Source organism: Carassius auratus, chromosome 20, assembly GCF_003368295.1.
Source record: "Carassius auratus strain Wakin chromosome 20, ASM336829v1, whole genome shotgun sequence".
In the NCBI taxonomy this organism is placed as follows: Eukaryota; Metazoa; Chordata; class Actinopteri; order Cypriniformes; family Cyprinidae; genus Carassius; species Carassius auratus.
In genome coordinates, this window is record NC_039262.1 from 8689331 (window position 1) to 8710050 (window position 20720).

Here is a 20720-nt window from a genome sequence, read left to right on the forward strand (position 1 = left end):
CCCTTTTGTCATTAACACGAGAGAACAGGGATACCGAGCATATGCAGGCAGTATTACCAACACACATCCATAAGTAGATATCTATCTATATAGAGGGAAACAGAAGCAATAACAATCTGGTTCAGTCCATAGAGACTCTTAATGGAAGTGTGAACACGAAGATGCGCAAATTAACAGGTTTTTAATGAGGAAGATTCATATGACAGCTGCCATGATAGTGCTGCAGACATTCATCCCACATTAAAACACATAGTGCTTAATTACACATCATTATCCTGAACACTAATTTACCAATAAGGCTATAATTTAGCCCTCTTTAAGCCGAGACAATATTCAAATGGACATCTTTGAGGACACCTGGAATCGGAAAGACTAATTTTCTTAAGTGGCAAACAGAGCCACAAGTGCATGCTCAAGGGTGAGGGGTTGTGTGAAGGGGTTTTGAATATCTTGTAACCCTATCCCCTAAACCTGTCCTCTCTCTCTGAATGATGCAGGGAAAGATGAAAGTGGGGTTTTTAAATCACTCAAATTTCTCCCACCCCCTCTCATGTGTCCTATCAATAAGATGAAGCACCACAGATGGAAAAACAGAGTTCATTTCATATAGATCCTAAGACCACTTTGATAACATGCCTCTTCCCCTGAGGACTCCCAAAGGAGTCTGGGTAATTTACTGATCAAATATTGAACTTTAAAATGCCTCTGGGAATAACTCTGACAGGGCCTACAATTTTCGCTTTAATGACAAAAGAAATTCCCCTTGTCCACATAACTGAACTTCATTGCAACACAGTATTCAAATAGCAGACTTGTAGAATACAAATATTCAATAGTTGATATATTCAATCATATTAATATGTAATCATATATTAATAATAATAACAAAAGCACATAACAAAATTAAAACTTAAGCAAGAAGGAAAAATATTAAAAAAGCTAATTCAAACTATTTATGATATAATATAAAATTCAAACTATTGGTAATATAATATAATAATATTGTTTACATTGAAAGTATGGAAGAGTTCCCAGGAGGACCAGTCTCATTTATAGCTGTGAAATGCTGTGTGGTCAGCGCCATCTAGTGGTTACACTAGGTTTGAACAACTGATTGTCAAACTGAACGTTCAGTGTCCTCTAGGTGGCTCATTCTATAAGTCATCAGGTTTCAATTGCTTGTGAATCTGTGCTGACCAAGCAACATTAAGGGAGCAACATTAAATATGACCTTAACAACACTAAATCCCTGTAGCATTCCATCTTCTGTCCACATCTTTGACACTCTCACTGCCTAAATCCTTCTAATTACTCTCTCTCCATTCATCTTTTATATCATAACAAGTCTCTGAGGAGTCACAGAGGTCTGACTCTGGTCAGCGATATAATAGAGATCTTTCTTCTCTAGCCTTCATCAATAAAGGACCACGAGTCTCTCAGGAACTCAGTTCTGAGTCAAATTATGCTAGGAGTCTTTATGAAGCACAGTACAGCTATTCCAAACGAAGAGAGGTCACACTCCAAGAAAACATTCGGTTTATAGACTATGACTTGTAAGTTGCTCTGTGACATTTTTATTTGGATTTGTGCACAGGGTGAACATGTGGCCAGACAAATGAAACACTGGTCAGCCAGCAGACCTATTTATCAGAGTTAATGAGACTTAATTAAAGATCAAGGTAAATCAGCAGCTGTTGTTTCACCTGTCCACATCGAGATCACAAGCACCTGCTACATCCAAATCCTGTTACTGAGGTGTGTGTCTTTAACGCATGAAAAATAAACTGGAAACCTGGAGCTGAATGGAAACTAAAAAGTGAAGAATGGAAGTGTGAATCAGATACACTGTCAATTCAATGCTAAAGAGCAGAGGCTTTTCCATGGCCATGATGGCTGGCCTAGCTTTTCAGTGTAAAGGACCTAAAATAATTCACTTAAATGATGCCTAATGTTGGGAGAAACTAGCCCGTCCTTGCTTTTTAACCCCACTGACCTTTCGACTAATGTAATTTAGCACTATTCTTTAGGACATATGGCTTTGAGGAATCGATCAATGCATGTGACGCCTGTCAGACCTCACGCTCTGAATCTGAGCCCTCTGCTTAGAGATGACCTGTAACCCAATGACCGAACACCCAGCTCAGAGAGGAAACGTACTGTAGTTTTGCTGTCAGATGATCGTAAAGGACCTGAAATAAGATACAAGTAGAGATGGATACAACAGTCTGGTTCAGTTTTTATCTGTGGAGAGAAATAATGCTGATCAGGAATAAACAAATAAATAACAATTTTAGGTGTATCTCTCTGTTTTTCTAAGCCATTTACAAAAAGTAATTGTTTTACTGAAAATAAATGTTTTCCTTTGCAATAACTAGAAATTATACAACTCCACACAAACTATAAATTTATATATCAATTTTCTGGAAAATTATTACTGATTAATGATATGATTTTTAAGATTTCATCAATTCGTCTCCCCAATACAATTTCAATCCAACAACTCTAATCACAACTCAGTCTCACAAACTTAAATGACAAAACAAAATTATTTGGACATTAACATTAAAATGTAAAAAAGATAAAACCTGATCAATGAATGCAAGAGAACACAGTACTGGCCTGACTGGGACCCACACTGTTTGACTGGTGAATTTCCAATCACTTTGAAATATTTTATTATTTGCCAAGATTTTTCCAAGCTTGGAAACAACACCACTTCAACTCCAAATCAATCATTTATCCCCCTTTCTACTCGGCAAACATCTGATGTCCAGCACTGAATAAAAATAGTCTTAACACTCAATCCCCTAAAGAGATTAATCCAGCAACCAAAACTTAATTACAGCTGCCATGATGGAAGAGGAGGCCCAGTTAGTGCCTAAACTAAACCAAACAAGCCCGAAAGAGTCAATAAGGCCCCGTCTCATCATGATGGAGAGGCGCTGCTTGGACAGATGTGTATGCAGAGTGGGAATGACCATTTTAAATCTCTCTCTCTCACACAGACACACACCCACACACACCATTACATTCATATGTAGTGACCTCTTGTCACCCTCAGCCAACACACAATATAAAGAGCCGCATGAAGATGCTCTCTAAAGTTAATTAGGGCCATTACAGATGCTGTGCATGTGCCTGGAGAGTGTGATGAATAGACCGCTAAAAATTTTGATTCAAGATTTTGCCACAACTGACATACTGAAGCAGCCACAGCTGTATGGGAGTTTTGCTCGCCCGGGTTGGGTGTTGCTGTGCAGTTAAAGGTCCCATTCTTCGTGATCCCATGTTTTAAACTTTAGTTAGTGTGTAATGCTGTTATTAGAGTATAAATAATATCTGTACAATTCTAAAGCTCAAAGTTCAATACCAAGCGAGATATTTTATTTAAGAGAATTAGGTTAGGGTTAGGGTTATAACAGAATTCGCCTACATCGAACGACCAGTTTGGACTACATCCCTCTACTTCCTGCAGTAATGACGTCACTAGAACTGTTTTTTTGACTAACCTCCGCCCACAGGAATACACAAAAAAGGGGGCGTGGTCTTGTTGCGCTCCCACGAAGAAGAAGGAAGAGTTGCGTTTGTAGAGTGTGTTTGTTGCCATGTCGTCGAAACGCTGTTATTTTCATCTCAGAGTCCAATCATCTTTGTTTGGGCTTCCCAGGGACGCTGTACTTAGAGATCAATGGTTACGATTTATGTTTAACTCGATTCCCGAAAATTATAATCCACATGTAAAACTATGTGCAGCACATTTTGCTGAGGACAGTTTCCTCAATCTCAATCAGTTTAATGCCGGATTTGCACAAATATGATTCTTGAAAGATAGAGCAGTTCCCTCTTTGTCCGGAGAAAGCGTTGTTTATGGACCACAAAAGGTAAATGTACTTTATTAGGTTGGTGCGTTTAACAGTTTCTGTAAATTATTACACAAAGGGCAACGCTGTTTAGCTTTGTTAACTAGATGTTAGGGCTGTGCAAAAAAATCGAATGCGATCTCGTCAGTAAAAACGCTCCTGTGATTATAAGTACGTCTATAGCACATGCGTTCTATTACTGTCAATGGTACTGTCAGGATTGCCAGATTTGCAAAACAAATCCTGCCCACTTGCTTCTCAAAACTACTCCAAAACTAGCCCAATCGCGTTTCCAAGAGGACAGCGTGCGCTAAGCTGCTGTCGAATCACAACACAGGAACAGCTGGCCCAATCAGAATTCGTTACGTATTTCTGAAGGAGGGACTTTATAGAACAAGGAAGTCATCAGCCCGTTTTTATGACAGTGAAAACAGCGGTATACAGATAAGTGAATTGTGTGAAAAATACTGTCACGCGAAACATGAACACATGTTATATTGCACACAGTAAACACAATCAAAGCTTAAGAAACACACGAAAAACGTGACCTTTAATGTGTTGTGGGTAGTTCCAAAGTAGTTCTTCTTTTTTTTTAAGATGTTAGTCAAAAGAGCCCTACAAATCTCTTTGTAACTCTTTCATGTAAATCAACTGGAGTCTTTAGAAATGAATTAGGTTCATTAGGTCATACTGATATAAAATAACAATACAGTACAGATCAAAACTGATAACCAATATATTGCCCAATATTAGATCTCAATCTACATTTTGCAAAACTGCTGAAAATTATTTTAAATCTATACAATCTATGACTCCAGTTAAAGTGGAAAACCATGTTGTTTTACTGTTTTACTTCATGAATCAATACTGATATGACAACATTATAGTGCATCCCTTTGCCCTGTTTTATTGTTCAATGTATTAAAAGTAGGAAAAATTTAATCTCAACTCAACAAGAAATGTCAACGTGTGCCAGACAAGTATGCCAAAGTTTAATACTAGGGGCCCTATTTTAACGATCTGAAACGCAAGTGTCAAAGCGCGAAGCGCAAGTAACTTTGTGGGCGGGTCTCGGCGCTGTTGCTATTTTCCCGGCGGGATAAATGGCTCTTGCGCCCGGCGCAAATCTAAAATGGGTTGGTCTGAAGTAGCTTCATTATTCATAGGTGTGGTTTGGGCGTAACGTGAAATAAACCAATCAGAACTTCATCCAACATTCCCTTTAAAAGCAGGTGCGCAAGTTCCATTATGGATTGCTATTATTATGGCGTATTTACCAGGCGCACGCCAGGAGCGGTTCACAGCCAGGAGACTGATGTTCTTGTAAGAGCAGTGAAAGGCAGAAAAGTTGTGTTGTATGGGGATGGGAGAAACCCACCCAAAATAGCGTCGGCTAAACAGGCGTGGGAGGAAATAGCCACAATTTGTCAGATGTCCTTATATACACATATGTCTTGCCACTATTTGGCCAACAGGTCTGATCCTTAATTAGCCTACTAAAATTAGCCTGAATAATTTGTAAGCTAGATTTATGCCTATTTTTTCACATCTTCATGGCACACCACAATGATTTCCGTCATCTCACGTGTTAATATTTTTTAGTGTAACAATTTATGATTTGCAACTGTTGCATCTGTGTAGATTACATGAGCAAAGTGTATGCACGTTGTGCACGCTATACATTATGGTCAAGCATGCGCCCTTAAAATAGCATAATGAACAACGCGCAACGCGCCACTGACTTTAGACTAGGTTTTTTCTGGTCAGTGGCGCAATTGTTTAATGGAACAGCAAAATAGCACCAGGGATTGTTTGCGCTGGAACACGCCTCCTTTTTTGCTCTGAACTGCCCAGGGAGCGCAAGTTCATTCGCTAGTTTAGCGACGTGCTTCTGTGGAGGGAAAAGCGCGCTTTGCGCGGGTGCAAAATAGGAATGACACATGCGTCGGTGTACAAAGTCAATTGCGCTGGGTGCAAGATAGGGCCCTAGGTGTTAAGAGTTTTTCTTATAAAGTAAGCAGCACTAACAATTAAAAAAACTCCATCTAAGAACAAAAGAAGGAGCCTTCCACAATGAATGACAGCTCTTGGTCCTCCTCGAAAAACACAGGACATCGACCCCACACAGAGTGACACTCCTGTACAGTTGGGTGACTCCACCACAATTCTTGATGAAGGCGGTGAACATATGATGAAGGCGGTGGGGGTGGGATTGGGACAGAAAGATGGAAAGAGTAAAAGGAGTAAGAGAATCCACCTGTCTTTAAGGAATGGTAACATAAGCAGTGAGGTTTCTTTTGTCCATGTCCTGACATCAGCGGGGGATATGTGTGCATGCCTGAGGGGATTCGACGATTAACAAAGTGCCTTTGTCATGCTGCCGGACTGAACTGTAAGAGTTAGTTAGGCAGTGTAAAGATGAAGCCTTTTGTATTCACAATTCACAGCAAGGGGCTAAGGCTACCCACAATCCCTTACTGAGATTAAGGATACAAGGAGCATGGAAACAATAGTAGCGGACCAAAATAACTTTGCCCTACTTAAGCAGGGGTCTGATGGTCATCAGGGCAGTCAATCATCCCTGGGATGGCCGCTGAGGTCAAGCTAAGCAAGATAATGGTGTTAATATATGCTCTTCGATTGGAGTCCAAGTCAATGCTTAACTCTGAACAAATGCTGGATTTAACCAGGTACTCCTTCCCCATCATAATAATCTTATTGGACCTAGAAGATGACTATATTGTTAAATCAGTGGCCTAGATTCTCCATCTAGGTTCTTCTGTAACAATTTACAGACAGTATTTTGCTCTGACTTTCTATCTCCAGAATACCAATTTTCTCTGATTTTCTCATCGGCTCGGCCACCAATGCATTTTGGCTCCAATTTCCAACTCCCTTGAGAAATGAATTTCGTTAAACACATCTCATTATTCAGTATCTGCTCCTGCCCGTTTCTGTCAGACGTCCCCTGAGAGGATATATTGAAGACCAAACACTGGCCACAATGCTTGAGCTCGGCTTAGCAGAGATCTGTGAAACACCTGCTCAGTGCCTAATACTGTAACACTGCTTCATCCATGACCAGTGTCAATGAACAATACAAGATGCAGAGGAGGAAAGAAAGGACAAAATAATTGGGAAAAAATCGAAGGGGGAAAGAGATACTGTGTGAGTTCACACTAAAAACTATATACGAAGACTGTTAATTCAGCAGGGCATGACAGTACTGTTCTGAACACAAAGCAGAGCTGATCTATGGAGCATCTTGAGCTGTCACAACACATTAGCTCAGACCCGCGTGAGAGGGCAGAGACCATCAGCTCTATGTTGACACTAGAGCAGCTCGGATCAACTTTAAACTAAACTCTACAGACACTGAGCACCTTGCCAAAGAGAGAGAGAGAGAGAAAAAAAACATTAAGCCACAACAGCCCATGTGGTACAGTGATTTTAGCCAAGTTAAGGGGTATTGGGAAGTAAAACAAAAATGGTTATTTTGCTTTAATTGATGTAGTTCTATATTTTTTTAATAATTTACTAAATAATTAAATACATTATTAACAAGAATCTTACATATTCTGAACAGTCTGAAAAAAAACAGAACAAGCCATTATTGTCTGTGCAAAAGTTGTTACAATTTTGCTAGGGCATTGCTATGCACAATATTCTATCCTAAGGTCCTCGTGGGTGTTTACTAGGTGGATGCATCTCTAGAGACTATTTTCTAAATACATGTTATAAAAAATGTCATATGTTCAAGCATGCCATTTTAAAAAAAACATATTGCAAGCTCACGTTCAACTGTAAGTGGTGCCGTACAGTTTTCTTTTCAATTATCTGATACACTCAGATGAATGTCACGATATGCAAGAAAATAACTTTAATGCAATTATAATTTTTTTTTATCTAAAAGTAATGTGCTAAAGTTTAGGTAATACATATGACTTAAGGTTTGTTCTTTCTCTTTTATTCTAACATTTATCTTTCTCTATAGTAACTACAATCTCCATGTACCTTTATTTAGTATATCAATCATATGTTTAAAACCTCCCCTAAAGCCTTTTTTTGTCTTACTTATCGCCTGCTTTATAAAATATCTTCATCCTCTTCTTTTATATCATACCCATCATCTTCTCCCTCTTCAATCTCAACCCCATTCATACACATTCATTGTCCCCCTCTTCACCTCTCTGGTCTGTTTTCTCTCCTCCACTGGTTTCATCAGATAATAATTGACTCAGTGAGGTGATTGGGGATGCTGTATCTGGGTCAGTTCTGTCCCCTCCATCAGAAACAGGAAAGATCAGTCAGCTGTTTCCCATTGTCCTGGGTTCCCATGGGCAGCTGGGTCACATCTCCTCTGTTTCTTATCATTCGACTGTATCTGAGGATCTGATATGACTCATATAGACAATCAATACAAGCTAACGTGTGCTTAAAGGGCCTATCTAAAAAACTAAACACTACACATGATTAAAGACACTGTTTGAAATGGCCTATGTTTACCATTACGCCATAAATGTATCCCCATCCATCAGCCTCACCTTTTGCACTTGACTTTTCCTGCACACTTCATACCGTAACCTTTAGAGTCGCCCATTGATTGCATATATCGGTAAATCATGAATGGCCAAAAATCCATATGTGTGATGCTATGAAAGATCAATAAATGGCCTTCTGTGTGATACCAAGTGAATGAACCTAACCTTATTAAGGACAGGAAGAGAAGAGGCCCCAAGGGGTCAAGCCAAAAAGGCTCAGTTATGTCTCTAAAGGTCAAAGGTCACAAAGTCTTAACAGAACAATCTGTGTGCTGATTGGTTCGAACGCCTTAGACAAAAGCAGTCACACCAAAGACAATAACAGCGGACATGGTGTGTTCTGAGACATGAGCAAATCCAGCCGCTAAAATCAACATAAATGGTAAATGGTGTGGAAAAGTTTGGAAAAAGTGCTTAAACAGTTTATACTTAAGAGATAATTCACACAAAAATTTTAATTCTGTCACCTGTCACTCACCTTCATGTTGATACAAACATGTATGACTTATTTTCTTCAGCAGAACAGAAAATGTTGGTAACAAAGCAGTTTTACTTAACACTGACTTCCATTGTAAGGATGTCAAAAAACAACAACAAAAAAAACATACATTTCTCAAATTATATTCTTTTGTATTCTACAGAAGAGGAATGCCTTGCAGGTTGGGAATGACATGAGGGTGAGGAAATAATGATGGAATTCAAATTTTTTAGTGAACTAACCATTTACATAACTATTACAACACATATCATGTGCTGTGCACTAGTTGTCACTGGACTTTTCCATTGAAATCAAACTTACATCGTTAGTTCAGCCAAAAATGAAAATTCTGCCATTAGTTACTCAGCCTCATTTCGTTTCAAACCCGTAAGACTTTCATTCACCTTCGGAACACAAATTAAGATATTTTTGATGGAATCTGAGAGCTCTCTGACGCTCCATAGACAGCAAGGGTCCTACCATGATCAACGCACAGAAACGTAGTAAAGACATCTGTAAAATAATCCATGTGACATCAGGGGTTCAACTGTAATTTTACAAAGCTATAAGAAAACTTTTTGTGCGCAAAGAAAACAATAATAACAATGTATTCAACAATTCTTCTCCTAGAGATACCGTCTTCCACCATTTTTAAGAGTACTCACTGATCGTAAAGTGTTCTTTTCTGTCTATAGAGGGTCAGAGAGCTCTCCGATTCCATCAACAATATCTTAATTTTTTTTCTGAAGATGAACGAAGGTCTAGTGGGTTTGGAACAACAAAAGGTTGCGTAATTAATGACAGAATTTTTGGGTGAGCTTTACCTTTAACTAGCTACTAAATCCACTATAATGACACCAGCCAACCTTTTACTACATTCAAAACCATACAAACTCTTCTGTATACTCACTAGGAAAGCATGATACTGAGTTCCTCTTGCAACAAGACTCAGAGCGTGTAAGTGTGTCCCCTTTTGATCCTTTGCCCTCCACTCGTAGCATTGGTTTAGGGGTCCACAGTGATTCTGGTCTCTGATGGACCTTGGAGGCCAGCAGTCTGCGTTTGATACCGCACTCACTCCTGGTGCTGGGGGCTTGGGCTGGTTCCAGGGCGGAAGACTGGAGCTGTGAGGGTGGATTGTTACCCATCTTGCAGGTGCAAAGTTTGGCATCCCACACTTGGTAGCAGCAGTCAGCTACATGCACTATGGAGAGGTGCTGAGCATATGTCAGCATGCTTAAGGATCCTCGGGCCTGGAGCTCTCCTGGGGGCGGTCCTTGATTCGACCCCCCTCCCTCTCACACAACCTCTTCATCGGGCAAACTCAGGTCTGTCCCCTGCCCTCCCATCCTCAATCCTGGGGGGGAGGGAGGCGGTGGGCAGGGCTTGTTCTTTGCAGCACACAAGGGACTCTCGGTGGACCTCCAGAGGACAAACCCCTCTCCTCCTCGATGCACTCTTTTCTTTTGGTCTGCTTGAATGAAGCTGAATTGATTTGCGCAAACAAAAGCCACATTCCACGAGGTGTCAGATTACACACAGACACACATCTCCAAAACAAGCAAAAAAATTAATGAAAAAACCCATGAACATCAGGGACTATTTATGAGATGGTTCCAGATGTTAAAAGTAAAAAAATTAATTAATGAAAAAAAGAAAAGAAAATGCTACTCAGTGTTTTATTTTTGCAAAATTGTTAACATTTCTCATATGTAGAGAACTGCGTTGCATTTCCCAAAAGCATTGTAAGCTTAAGTACATTGTAGACCCATTGAAACCAATGGAGCTACGATTTAGGCTTACAATGCTTTTGTGAGAGAACGCAATTATTGTATGAAGTTATTACTGATCTCTCACCTCTCTGGACAGAAATGATTACTAACTATCATGACCTCTTTGTCCCATTGGTGTTTTGGCCAGTGTGTTTGGCTCCTCTTGATCATCTTGAGGACATGTCTTAACACGGATTATCAGACAGACACACACAGTCACACAGATGCCCATGTTACAGGTAATTAAGCCGAAATGCAAGAGCTCAAGCACCTCATCCAACACAGAAACAGGTCGATGTCTACTGGCTTTAGGGTAAATGTCAAACACAGATCTAGCATTCCACTGAATTGCTTAACCAGATTTAGTTCTAAATTGCACATTAAACCACATCTTTTTTAAAACCGAGGCATAAACTTCCTTAAAAAGAAGTCATTTCCTTAGTCAAATTACATTCCCAGTCAGAGACTCAGCAGAAACTCTGCCCAAGGAAAATACTAATCATACTATATATATCAGAGTTCACTGCTTCACAGTCCATAGTACTATTGAGTGCTGTTTAATATGCGTTTTTAATCACATGTGCTAATCTAAATACAATCTGATGAAAGTGAATTGTGTTGGGTGTTGCTAAACTGCTAAAAACAACAAATTGTGTAGACCTGGCAATCATGACAGCTTAAGACTCGAGAACAGGACAGGTTACAAATAGAGAAACAGCGCCCTCTAGCTGTGGATTGGATAATACACTGCATTATAGTCCCATAAAGTCACAACGTTTTTTAAATACTTGTTTTTGTTCAGTGGTTGGGCGAGAATAACCAGGTCAGCATTTCACTATACACCTGGCACAAAGTGAAATTAACCATTATACACTCATCCTCATTCCTTTCTACAGAAGTGTCACAAGGCTTTCGAGATCTACAGAAGATATTTAAAAAAAGTGTTCTTCAGAAATCATGTAATACTACAGAAGTATCTGAATGCCTGAAGTAAAACTGCACTTTTACGTGCGAGTACTAAGTCTCTCAAACATACCAGCAGCACAGGTGTCTGAAGTATAACAAGACTGTGGAGGTCACAGAGGGGCAGAACTAAAACAGTATCAAGGTTAACAAGAAGGTTAACAAGGCCGCAAAAAATAAAAACACTGCTGCTCAGTCTGTTTTGTTTTTGCAATCTTGCAATCACAAGTGTAGATCTAATTAATAAAGACAATTAAAATTATATACACAAAGAATATAAAATAACAATAAATAAATAATTTTTTTTTTTTTTTTGGGGGGGGGGGGTCTTTAAATAAAAGAGCTAAAAAGAAAGAAAAACAAAAAACTAAACTGGTACTATAAGTGTGAACCAAATTATGAATGAAAATTCTAAATCTCCAAAGCCTGATTTTGAAAGTACTATTGTATTTGATCATCCAATTAGAACTAAGGAATTTGATGTCTGATTAACATGTACAAACTGGGCAGATGGAACAACTGAATAAACCCAAACTAAACCAAAGCTAAAACTAGTCACTGTCCAGATAATACCAAGTAAAGTACTTTAAATAAAAAAAGAAATACAATCTATTTAATTAAAATTCAACTGAAAATTGAAAATTGAAAAAAGACAGAAATTTGTTACATTTTTAATATAAAACCCTTTCTCAGAGCACGTGACCTTGTCCATAAAGTTTGCTTCACATGCCTGCTATACGTGTCTAACATGTCTTAGCACTGGTTTATATATAGGTTAACTCTGTACTGACACTGCATACCCACACTGCCTCAGTTATATCTAAACAGTGTGCAACTCGCATACATGACTGGAGTTCACCCCCGTTACACAAACAAACACTCAAAATACACACATATACAAGTCCATATAAACATTTCTCTCAAAGACACACAGGTATGAGCACTACATCTAGTTTATCTGCTGAAATCTGAAAGAAAAAGAACAAGATTTCTGTTCCTTCATTATTATGCTGAAAACTAGAAAGACAAACATGACTTTAATCAAGACCGCTTCTTCAAACTCTAAAGTAAATTGGCATGGAGGCAGCATCTTGGGTCAAATCGAGAGTTATGCAATCAACAAACCTATGCCTTTCTACAGTAAAGCAGCAGATTTACCGCTTGATCTGCTTTACCTCTTAAAATTGAATGATCATTAAAAGTCTGCAGAAGTAGGACAATATCTGTGTGGATGAGTTCAGAAATACCTTTATTGTTGCCTGCCAGAGAAAAAAAACATACTGGTCTATGTATTAAAATATATATAAAAAATCAACGATTGGCAATAATGTTGTACAAAAGCAGAAACGTTGTTTTGCTTGTTTTTGTTTTATTTGACAGCAGTGATGACACTGAGGATGCCAACCCTATAATGCAAAAGGGAGTTTTCCATAAAAGTGAACTACTACTGCTCTGAAAAATTATTTTCATCTTACATTAGAATGCAAAAATGATCAGAGGGAGAAAGCATAATAATGAGAGCACCAGGGAACAAGAGAAAGTAAGGCTTCTGGACAAACACACTTGTGGTGTCCACTGCACACGGGCCAGTCCCATGCCACGACACATGTCTGCAGCAACTGTGCCTTCAACAGCTCACACAAGCTTATAAAACACAATATTAATGCATTTACATCTTCAGTTTAAACAGATTCATACACAGACTCATCTACTCACACATAAAACATCATTCATTTCTATAATATACTGCATTATATATCAAGAATCAGAAGGTTTGTCACAGAAAGAGGAAAGGAAAAATGACCAACAAAGGAAAAAAGAAAAAGAGGAAAGGGATTCTTCCAACCACAAAGACCCTCCTTCCCCTTTAATAACAAGCAAAGATTCCCTTGTTCCCTTGTGCAGTTACTATTTCTGTCAAACATACACACGTGGACACATACAACAAAAAAACAGCATGCATACATATAGACACACAAATGTCCCACCTTCCAGGCATGACATGTCTCTGGTTCTATGTCCATTAGAGATTCCTGGAGAAGTCAGTCCCACTCCCGTGAGCGAGCCCATATCCAAATACACACACAGGCCTTCTCATGGGGAACATAATCAAACTCACTGATGCTCCCCCCTCTCTCTCCCTCTCCAGCTCGCTTGTTTTCCCACCACAGACACTCCCCTTTTCCTGTCATCTCAGTACCATTTCTTCCCTGTTTTTCTCTTTCCCCATCTCTCTGTACTTCCCAATTTCAAAGACATGTATGGACACACATATTATGTTAAAGACATGTATGGACACACATGGAACTAATTCAAGTACACTGTTGTTTTAAAAACAAACCAAACTCTACTGTTGCTCCATGTCTGAACACGTGCTTGTAAATTAATTACTTATGGATATTGACAGATTTCATGCATCTATTTAAATTGTATTTCAATTCACAAACTATACTGATTTGATTAGGTACTGATCTCAAACTATAATATTCCAAATCTGCTCCGAGAAAGAAACAAACTCATCAACATCTTGGAAGGCCTGGGGGTGAGTAATTTTCAGCAAATCTTGATTTTTGACTATACTTTTAAGCATGCATCCCATTTTGCCGTATCATGAGGTCAGGAGAGAAATCAGTATCAAATGCAGTACTTTCTGGATGTGTACATGATTTGGGATGCAGTTTTGCAAGCCCAATAATCATTTTTGTCCCGTTAAGCAAATACAAATGCTTCACAGCACAGTTTAGTTTCAATACGTGTGTGTGCATCTGTGAATGTTTCTGGACAGTCAGCAGTTCCAGGACAAAGGCAGGCTCAGGCTTACCCCTTTTTTGAACTGTGCTCTGATAGACCACAATCACTTAATCCCTCAAAACACTGTGGCTGTGATATCAAACCCAGCAACAGCTTAACAGCTGTCCCGGCTAGCCATTTCAGCATCAGCCCCCTTCACAAGCAGTTCCGTTTGTTTGGAACTGTGTGCCAAATACATGCGGTTTTACAGAGATCCTTGACTGCTCTAAGCTATGTGCTTACATGCCAGCTGTGTGTACCACAATCAGCTTAAATGAACATTTATGGATGGATGCAGCTTAGACTTGGGTCAGTTGCGTAAGTGAACACCATAACGTTCAGGTTAGATCACTATCATCATCATTAGATCAGAGCAGAGCAGAAGGGCCAAAGGGAAATGGTGAGCCCACAATAACCTCAAACCCTATAAGGGTTCATTGATTTCCAATGGAGGAGTCAAATGACCTGGACAAAGAACAAACAAAAAATGCTGACATGGTTTGTGACAGAGACAACTGACCTGTAAAAAAAAACGGAATCTTGATTGGAAAATAAGATTATTCAACTGCATTTAGGAATACATTTATATCACAAATTTAGCTGGAGCTTCTCGTCAGTGTTAAGAATGAACAGAACAAAAACAGTGACAATTCTGCTAATGAGCTAAATTGTGACAAACCCTGACAGTGATCTTCTTGGTAGGTGACAACCACTGGGTACTTTGGCAAGAGGAAAAATCAATGCTCACTAAAAGCCAAAACATTGCAAATGGCTCGAAAGTGTCCTACATGCATGAGTGAGAAATGTTTGTGTGTTGAGCCCATGTCACTGTAATGATCTCGTGAATGTCCTATTTTGGTACAAGTGACTCTCAATTACATGCTCCATTAATAGTTTGTGTTTGTTTGTGCCAGTTGCCCACGGGATATTGTGAAAGACTAGGTCAACATTACTAGAGTCAGTCACCTCAGTCCAAATATGAAATGGGGACAAACATTATTGAATAATGTCAGGTGATACAAACTGAATCACAATTTGTTGATATAGAAAATGGGAGACAAGCTAGCCTACAATAATGGAACTAGCTAAAAAAAATGGGTAGGCTTAATGTTTTAATACTGACACCTAGTGGCCCAAAATGTGCCAAAAATATATTAAATTAATTTATCATAATAAGACATAGATGTTCACTTACCTGGGTGCCACAAACCGTAGCCCATCACAAACAGCACATAAGAAACAGAGACATAAAGGGGGAAAAAAGTTAGTTTTAAACGCAGTAACGTTAGTCCAATGTGTTATCAAATCTGGGTGACATTAACCACATTAAAACGTTTTTAAGCGTCAAGCAACAACACTTGTGATAGTGTCATGAGAAAATACTCTGGAAGGAGCAAAACAAAGGAAACTAAGTAATAAACAACTTACTTTGAGATTTTAGAAGTATAAGCAATGATAAACAACACTTTTAGCAGCTTAAAATGTAAGTGTATGGCGGTCGTATCGATTCTTGGACGATTGTCAGCACTTGGTCAGCACTAATTTTCACTTGAGTTGTGAATGAGTTTGCACTCAAACAAATGTGATAAGATCAAATGATCAAATATAGCAAAACAGTGTCAAGAAACACCTGTTTTTTATTGAGCTGTCTTCGCAAAGTGTGTACAATACAAACACAACTCGAACACTGAAATCGGATTCACAACAAATGATTCTTATGAGCTGGTTCTTTTAATGAATCGTTCAAAATACTCAAGGAAACGCTGAATCCAACAGAACAGAAATTAATTCAATTTTATCTTTCTGAATGCTCGAGAAATGTAATTCTGACTGGTTGTGTTTTTAACGTTACTGTCCCTCCGCTAACCCGCTCCTTCACTTTTTTTATTGCTTTATATAAAATAAAAAAATTAATTTGTATTTATTTATTGCTTTATATCTCGATTAACCATTGCTTTATAATGTTACACAGTCAACACAGTATGTGATGGAAGGCTGTCCAAAATGTGAAACTGTGTAATAGAAAATATTCAGAAGCTAAACTAATTATTATCATTTCTAAAGAGAAAAAAATATATTGTTTGCAGTCAAAGAGAGAGAAGAGAGAGAGAGAGAGAGAGAGAGAGAGAAAAATTATTACATAGAGGCTAATGTTTAAAATTTGATAGAATGAGACAAAAAGGTTTTAATTTTAGTTCTGTGGGACAGAGGTGGAGGTTCCACTGATTTATGATGCTGGTTTCTGTATTAATAACAGCAATCTAAGCAAACAGCTAAGTAAATATAAAAGCACAGACACAAGTACTTCGCTCTAGTTTGTTTCTACTGAATTGAACCAAACCCACATCACCTCAACCATTTAAACCAAATCAGCTCATCAACTAATACGGAAGCATCAAAAGCACAGACTGTATTCCAAGCTCGTCTTGGGGACAGACATTTCTCTCCAGCAGGCATGTGAGCCTGTCCCAGGAAGAATCAGGACAGCCACACAATCAGTCACTTCACTGCCATAGCAACCGGCAAAAACATCCTGTCGCCGGGCAACCCACACTCTGAAATTATGGGTCTACTACAAGGCCCTGACAGCCCCAAATTATAGGATGCTTTTAAATAAAGAGCACCGGAGCAGCAGTTAGGGCAGTTTAATTAGGCTTGCATGCACCAGCATAGGTGCCAAAAGCATAAATATATGTTTTAAATATAGAAGCTTGTATGCTTGTTTATATCAGGATTTTAACATAGACTTGAAATTTAGATGCTTTTGGAGACATTTCCTGAATTGTTTCCTGTTTTGGAAAAGTAGTTCCAAGTAGTAGTTTTTCCAGCTATGCCTCAGGGAAAAAACAGGGCATGCATGTGTGTCTTAAATGCATAAAGCATGAGTTTTGACATGTAAAGACAGGAGAAAAAAAGACTGAAGGAAAACTTTTTTTATCAATACATTAAAAATCCAAAAAGTATATTTTTGGATATATTTTTGGATACACTGGTCATCACTTATCCTTGTTTTGCATTTACATTATGCAGTGTGACAAAAATAATTCCTTTTCCAAATTAAAACATGTTGTCTCTACATTAATTTGACATCATAAAAACTGCATGCATAATAAATATAAAATACATATGAAAAATACTGTTTAAAATTATTTAAACTCCAGTGTTTTAGTTGTCCGTTAATCAAAAAAAATAATTTTACTTGTTTCAGAATGTTCAGAGAACATATTAAAGTAATGTTCCCATAATAATAAAAAGGATAAATGATCAAATGGAATGTCCCCTTAATGTTCTTATAAAACTCATTTTAAAACATTTAAAAAAAACTGGACGTTTTGAATGTTCAGACAAAATTCAGAAATACCATTTCCATAACTTGTGTTAGCAAAATGTTCTTGGAACATATTTTTCTTAGCTGGGGCTTGACATGTTGTGCCAGCTGCTCAATTGTTGAAAAAAGAAGTGTCATTTGATAGATAAAATCTGATTTATGATTTCACACAAAACAATTCAGAACTCTGCACCAATGCACTACTATGAAAATAACATGCGGCAGGTATTTGCACAGGTCACAAGCTATGTAAACCCACCTTGCCATCGATATAGCATCACTGTGCTGAAAATGCACTCAAGCTGGAACAGAAATGAATAGCAAAATCTGTTCTACTAAACATCTGATTGTCAAAAGCCATGCCAAATGGAGCGTGGGAGTCAACAGAGTCAGCAGTGACAGCTGAAGAAAAACTAATCTTACACCACCCAAGCTGTGATCACCCCTACAGTAACTTTACTCTACCCCGATTGAATATCTCATTAGAACCTGCATAGAGTTACAGCACCACTACAATACCACACACACACACACACACACATGCACATGCTCAAACAGGTCAACCAATGACAACCAGTCGACAGAGATACCAGGGTGGAGTTTCTGCTTTCATGCCAAAGTGGCAGATTTGTCATTTGATTTACAAAGCAAACTACTTGCCACTGGACATTTAGATCAACACAAAGAGATATGCATGAGACTGACTGATGTGATCTGCTTTTGGTAATCAGTTTCAGCCTCACCCTAGAAAGAGATTTCATACATACACGCATGCTTTTATACATGCTTCTTATTTTAACAAAGCAAATAAGAACTTACAGTTCCCAGCTAAAAACACCCGAATCAATTAAGTAATTCTGTTCACTTACCTCAACTCAACTGTACCTCAATTATGCAGATTACCAAAGGTAAAAATACAAGGTAATTCAGTCCATTTATTGAAAGAGCATTAAGATGTTCAGCTGTGTCTGACGGATTGACTACAGCAGGCACAATGAGGGCATCTTTGCCCTTGTGTCCGCACACACACACTTGACATGGGTTCTCACACCCATATCGCCACCAGTCAGTGACATCACCCATTTCTGCAGACTCATCTTTAGCTGCTTTAGCCACTTTTCTAGCACTCTCTTCCCATTTCCTAACTCTAAACCCTCTGGTCAACCCTCACTACCCCTGCCACAGACCTCACTTAACCTGTCGACAAGGAAGACGTGTTAACGGCTCACACAAAGACAGACCCACAATAAAAAAGACTGTGACCTAAGTTCTCTCTCCTCATAAACAACTTACTCTCTTACTTCCTGCAAGAGCAATAAATCCGAAGACAATGGTGGAATCTATTAACTGTTAAACCAGCCTGTATACTACAACATACATACAGTAGAATGATAACATTACAACAATCTTTTAAGCATTACAGGAAGTAAAAACATTTCTTTTTGTTTTTAATTATCACTTATATTCTGCAAGCCTGATTTACACTGATCAATGTAACAGTAAAAACAATTATACATTATTCTTTTTTTATTCTGTTCTTTTCAAACTTTCTTGTTCGGTTCCTAAAAACATGCATCCCACTGCACAACTGTTTTCTACATTAATAACAATAATTATTGTTTCTTGAGCACCAAATCAGCATATTAGAATGATTCCTTAAAATTCATGTGACATGTAGACTGCATCACAGAAATAAATTACAAAAATATATATATATATTTTTAATATAATAAATGTAGCATTGGAGAGCTTAAAAACATTTCTCTCAAAATTTTTACAAAAAATGTTACCAATGTTAGCAGTGTACCTTATTACGCTAATTTTCCATTACATTATTAAGGAGGCAACCTTAGGAGACATTCAGATCTCCGACCACAAATTACACATGCTCACACACACTGTGTATCCTCACCTATACAGTGCTGGGGTTCATACACCCAATTATCATCTTCTTCATCCACTCCATGTGGAGGTTGGGAGTGTCTATGGAGGCTGGTCTGGCTGCCGAACAGTTTACAGGTCCGCTGTGACAGCGAGGACACACTCAGCCAGCTGAGAGCGCGCGAGACCGGGGCAGCTTTTTCTGCTTTGTCCCTCCTTAAAGACCCAGAACGCTTGTCCCTCATCATATCCTCTTTAAAAGCAGGGGACACGATCAAGGTTACTTAAAAGTACAAGAGTTAAGCTGCTCCTCACAAGTCTGGGATCAAAAGTAGAACTACATCACACGGTTTGCGCTTGAAGATCATGAAGTGATTGAAAAAAATTCTTGTTCTCCAATCAATGAAATATCCACAGGTCTCGTTGCAACCTGGACGACAATTTTCTGTCCTTTTGGTCTACTACATAAAAAAAACGAGCACTGCAACCCACAAGCAGTAATTAACTCAAGCAGCAGGCTGGAAAATCACCGGTCTTCCCCCGACTGAGGCTTGACGTCCACCAGGAGACACGGTTGCTGTTTAAAAGCCACACCACTTTGACAAAAAGCACAATTTTTGGGTGAACACCTTTAAAGTTGCTACGGAGGAAAATCAGGCTCAAGAAGGTTTAACATTCAGTTTTAGTTCCTTTAAATGCTCCTACTATAAAGACCAGTGATTATGTTACAACATCCACGTGACACTGGTCTAAACACACCTGGAAAGACATCACCAGCAGAAGTTTCATACATGATGCTGGATGAGATCGAATGTCCTTTTGCTTTTCATTAGCCAGTAACCGGATCAGGTGCTTCTCCCCCGCCGCTGAGTAAAGCCACCACCGGATACTGTTCCTGACTCCTGACTCTGACTACGCCAGAGTGTTTGTCACTCACCTGGGCCTGAAGTCAGTCTCGCAGAGTGCCAGACCAGGCGTTCCCCTGATCTCTTGGTGACAGCTGTCCAGAGAGAGCACCCACATACACTGACTGTGGGATCGAAAGTTTAGTATTACAAACATCTAGAGTGCTGGTGAAATAGGACCTTAAACCAGCCCCCAACCACT

General features: G+C 38.8%; 1 protein-coding gene across 6 annotated transcripts in view; it reads right to left on the reverse strand.

Annotated features, from left to right (window-relative positions):
* Window positions 1–20720, reverse strand: part of nhsl1b (NHS-like 1b) — an 88538-nt gene that overhangs the window by 27474 nt on the left and 40344 nt on the right. Inside the window, exon 1 of one of the 6 annotated variants that reach the window (XM_026290853.1) lies at window positions 19645–20486. The exons of 1 other annotated variant lie outside the window; for it this stretch is intronic. In XM_026290853.1, the coding sequence (XP_026146638.1) occupies window positions 19645–19861 (217 nt within the window). In that variant the 5' untranslated portion in view covers window positions 19862–20486. Of the gene's footprint in view, window positions 1–9789; window positions 10337–13602; window positions 13759–19644; window positions 20487–20720 lie in introns of those variants that run through there. 4 more of the 6 variants (XM_026290857.1, XM_026290855.1, XM_026290851.1 and 1 more) reach the window with 4 other exon arrangements.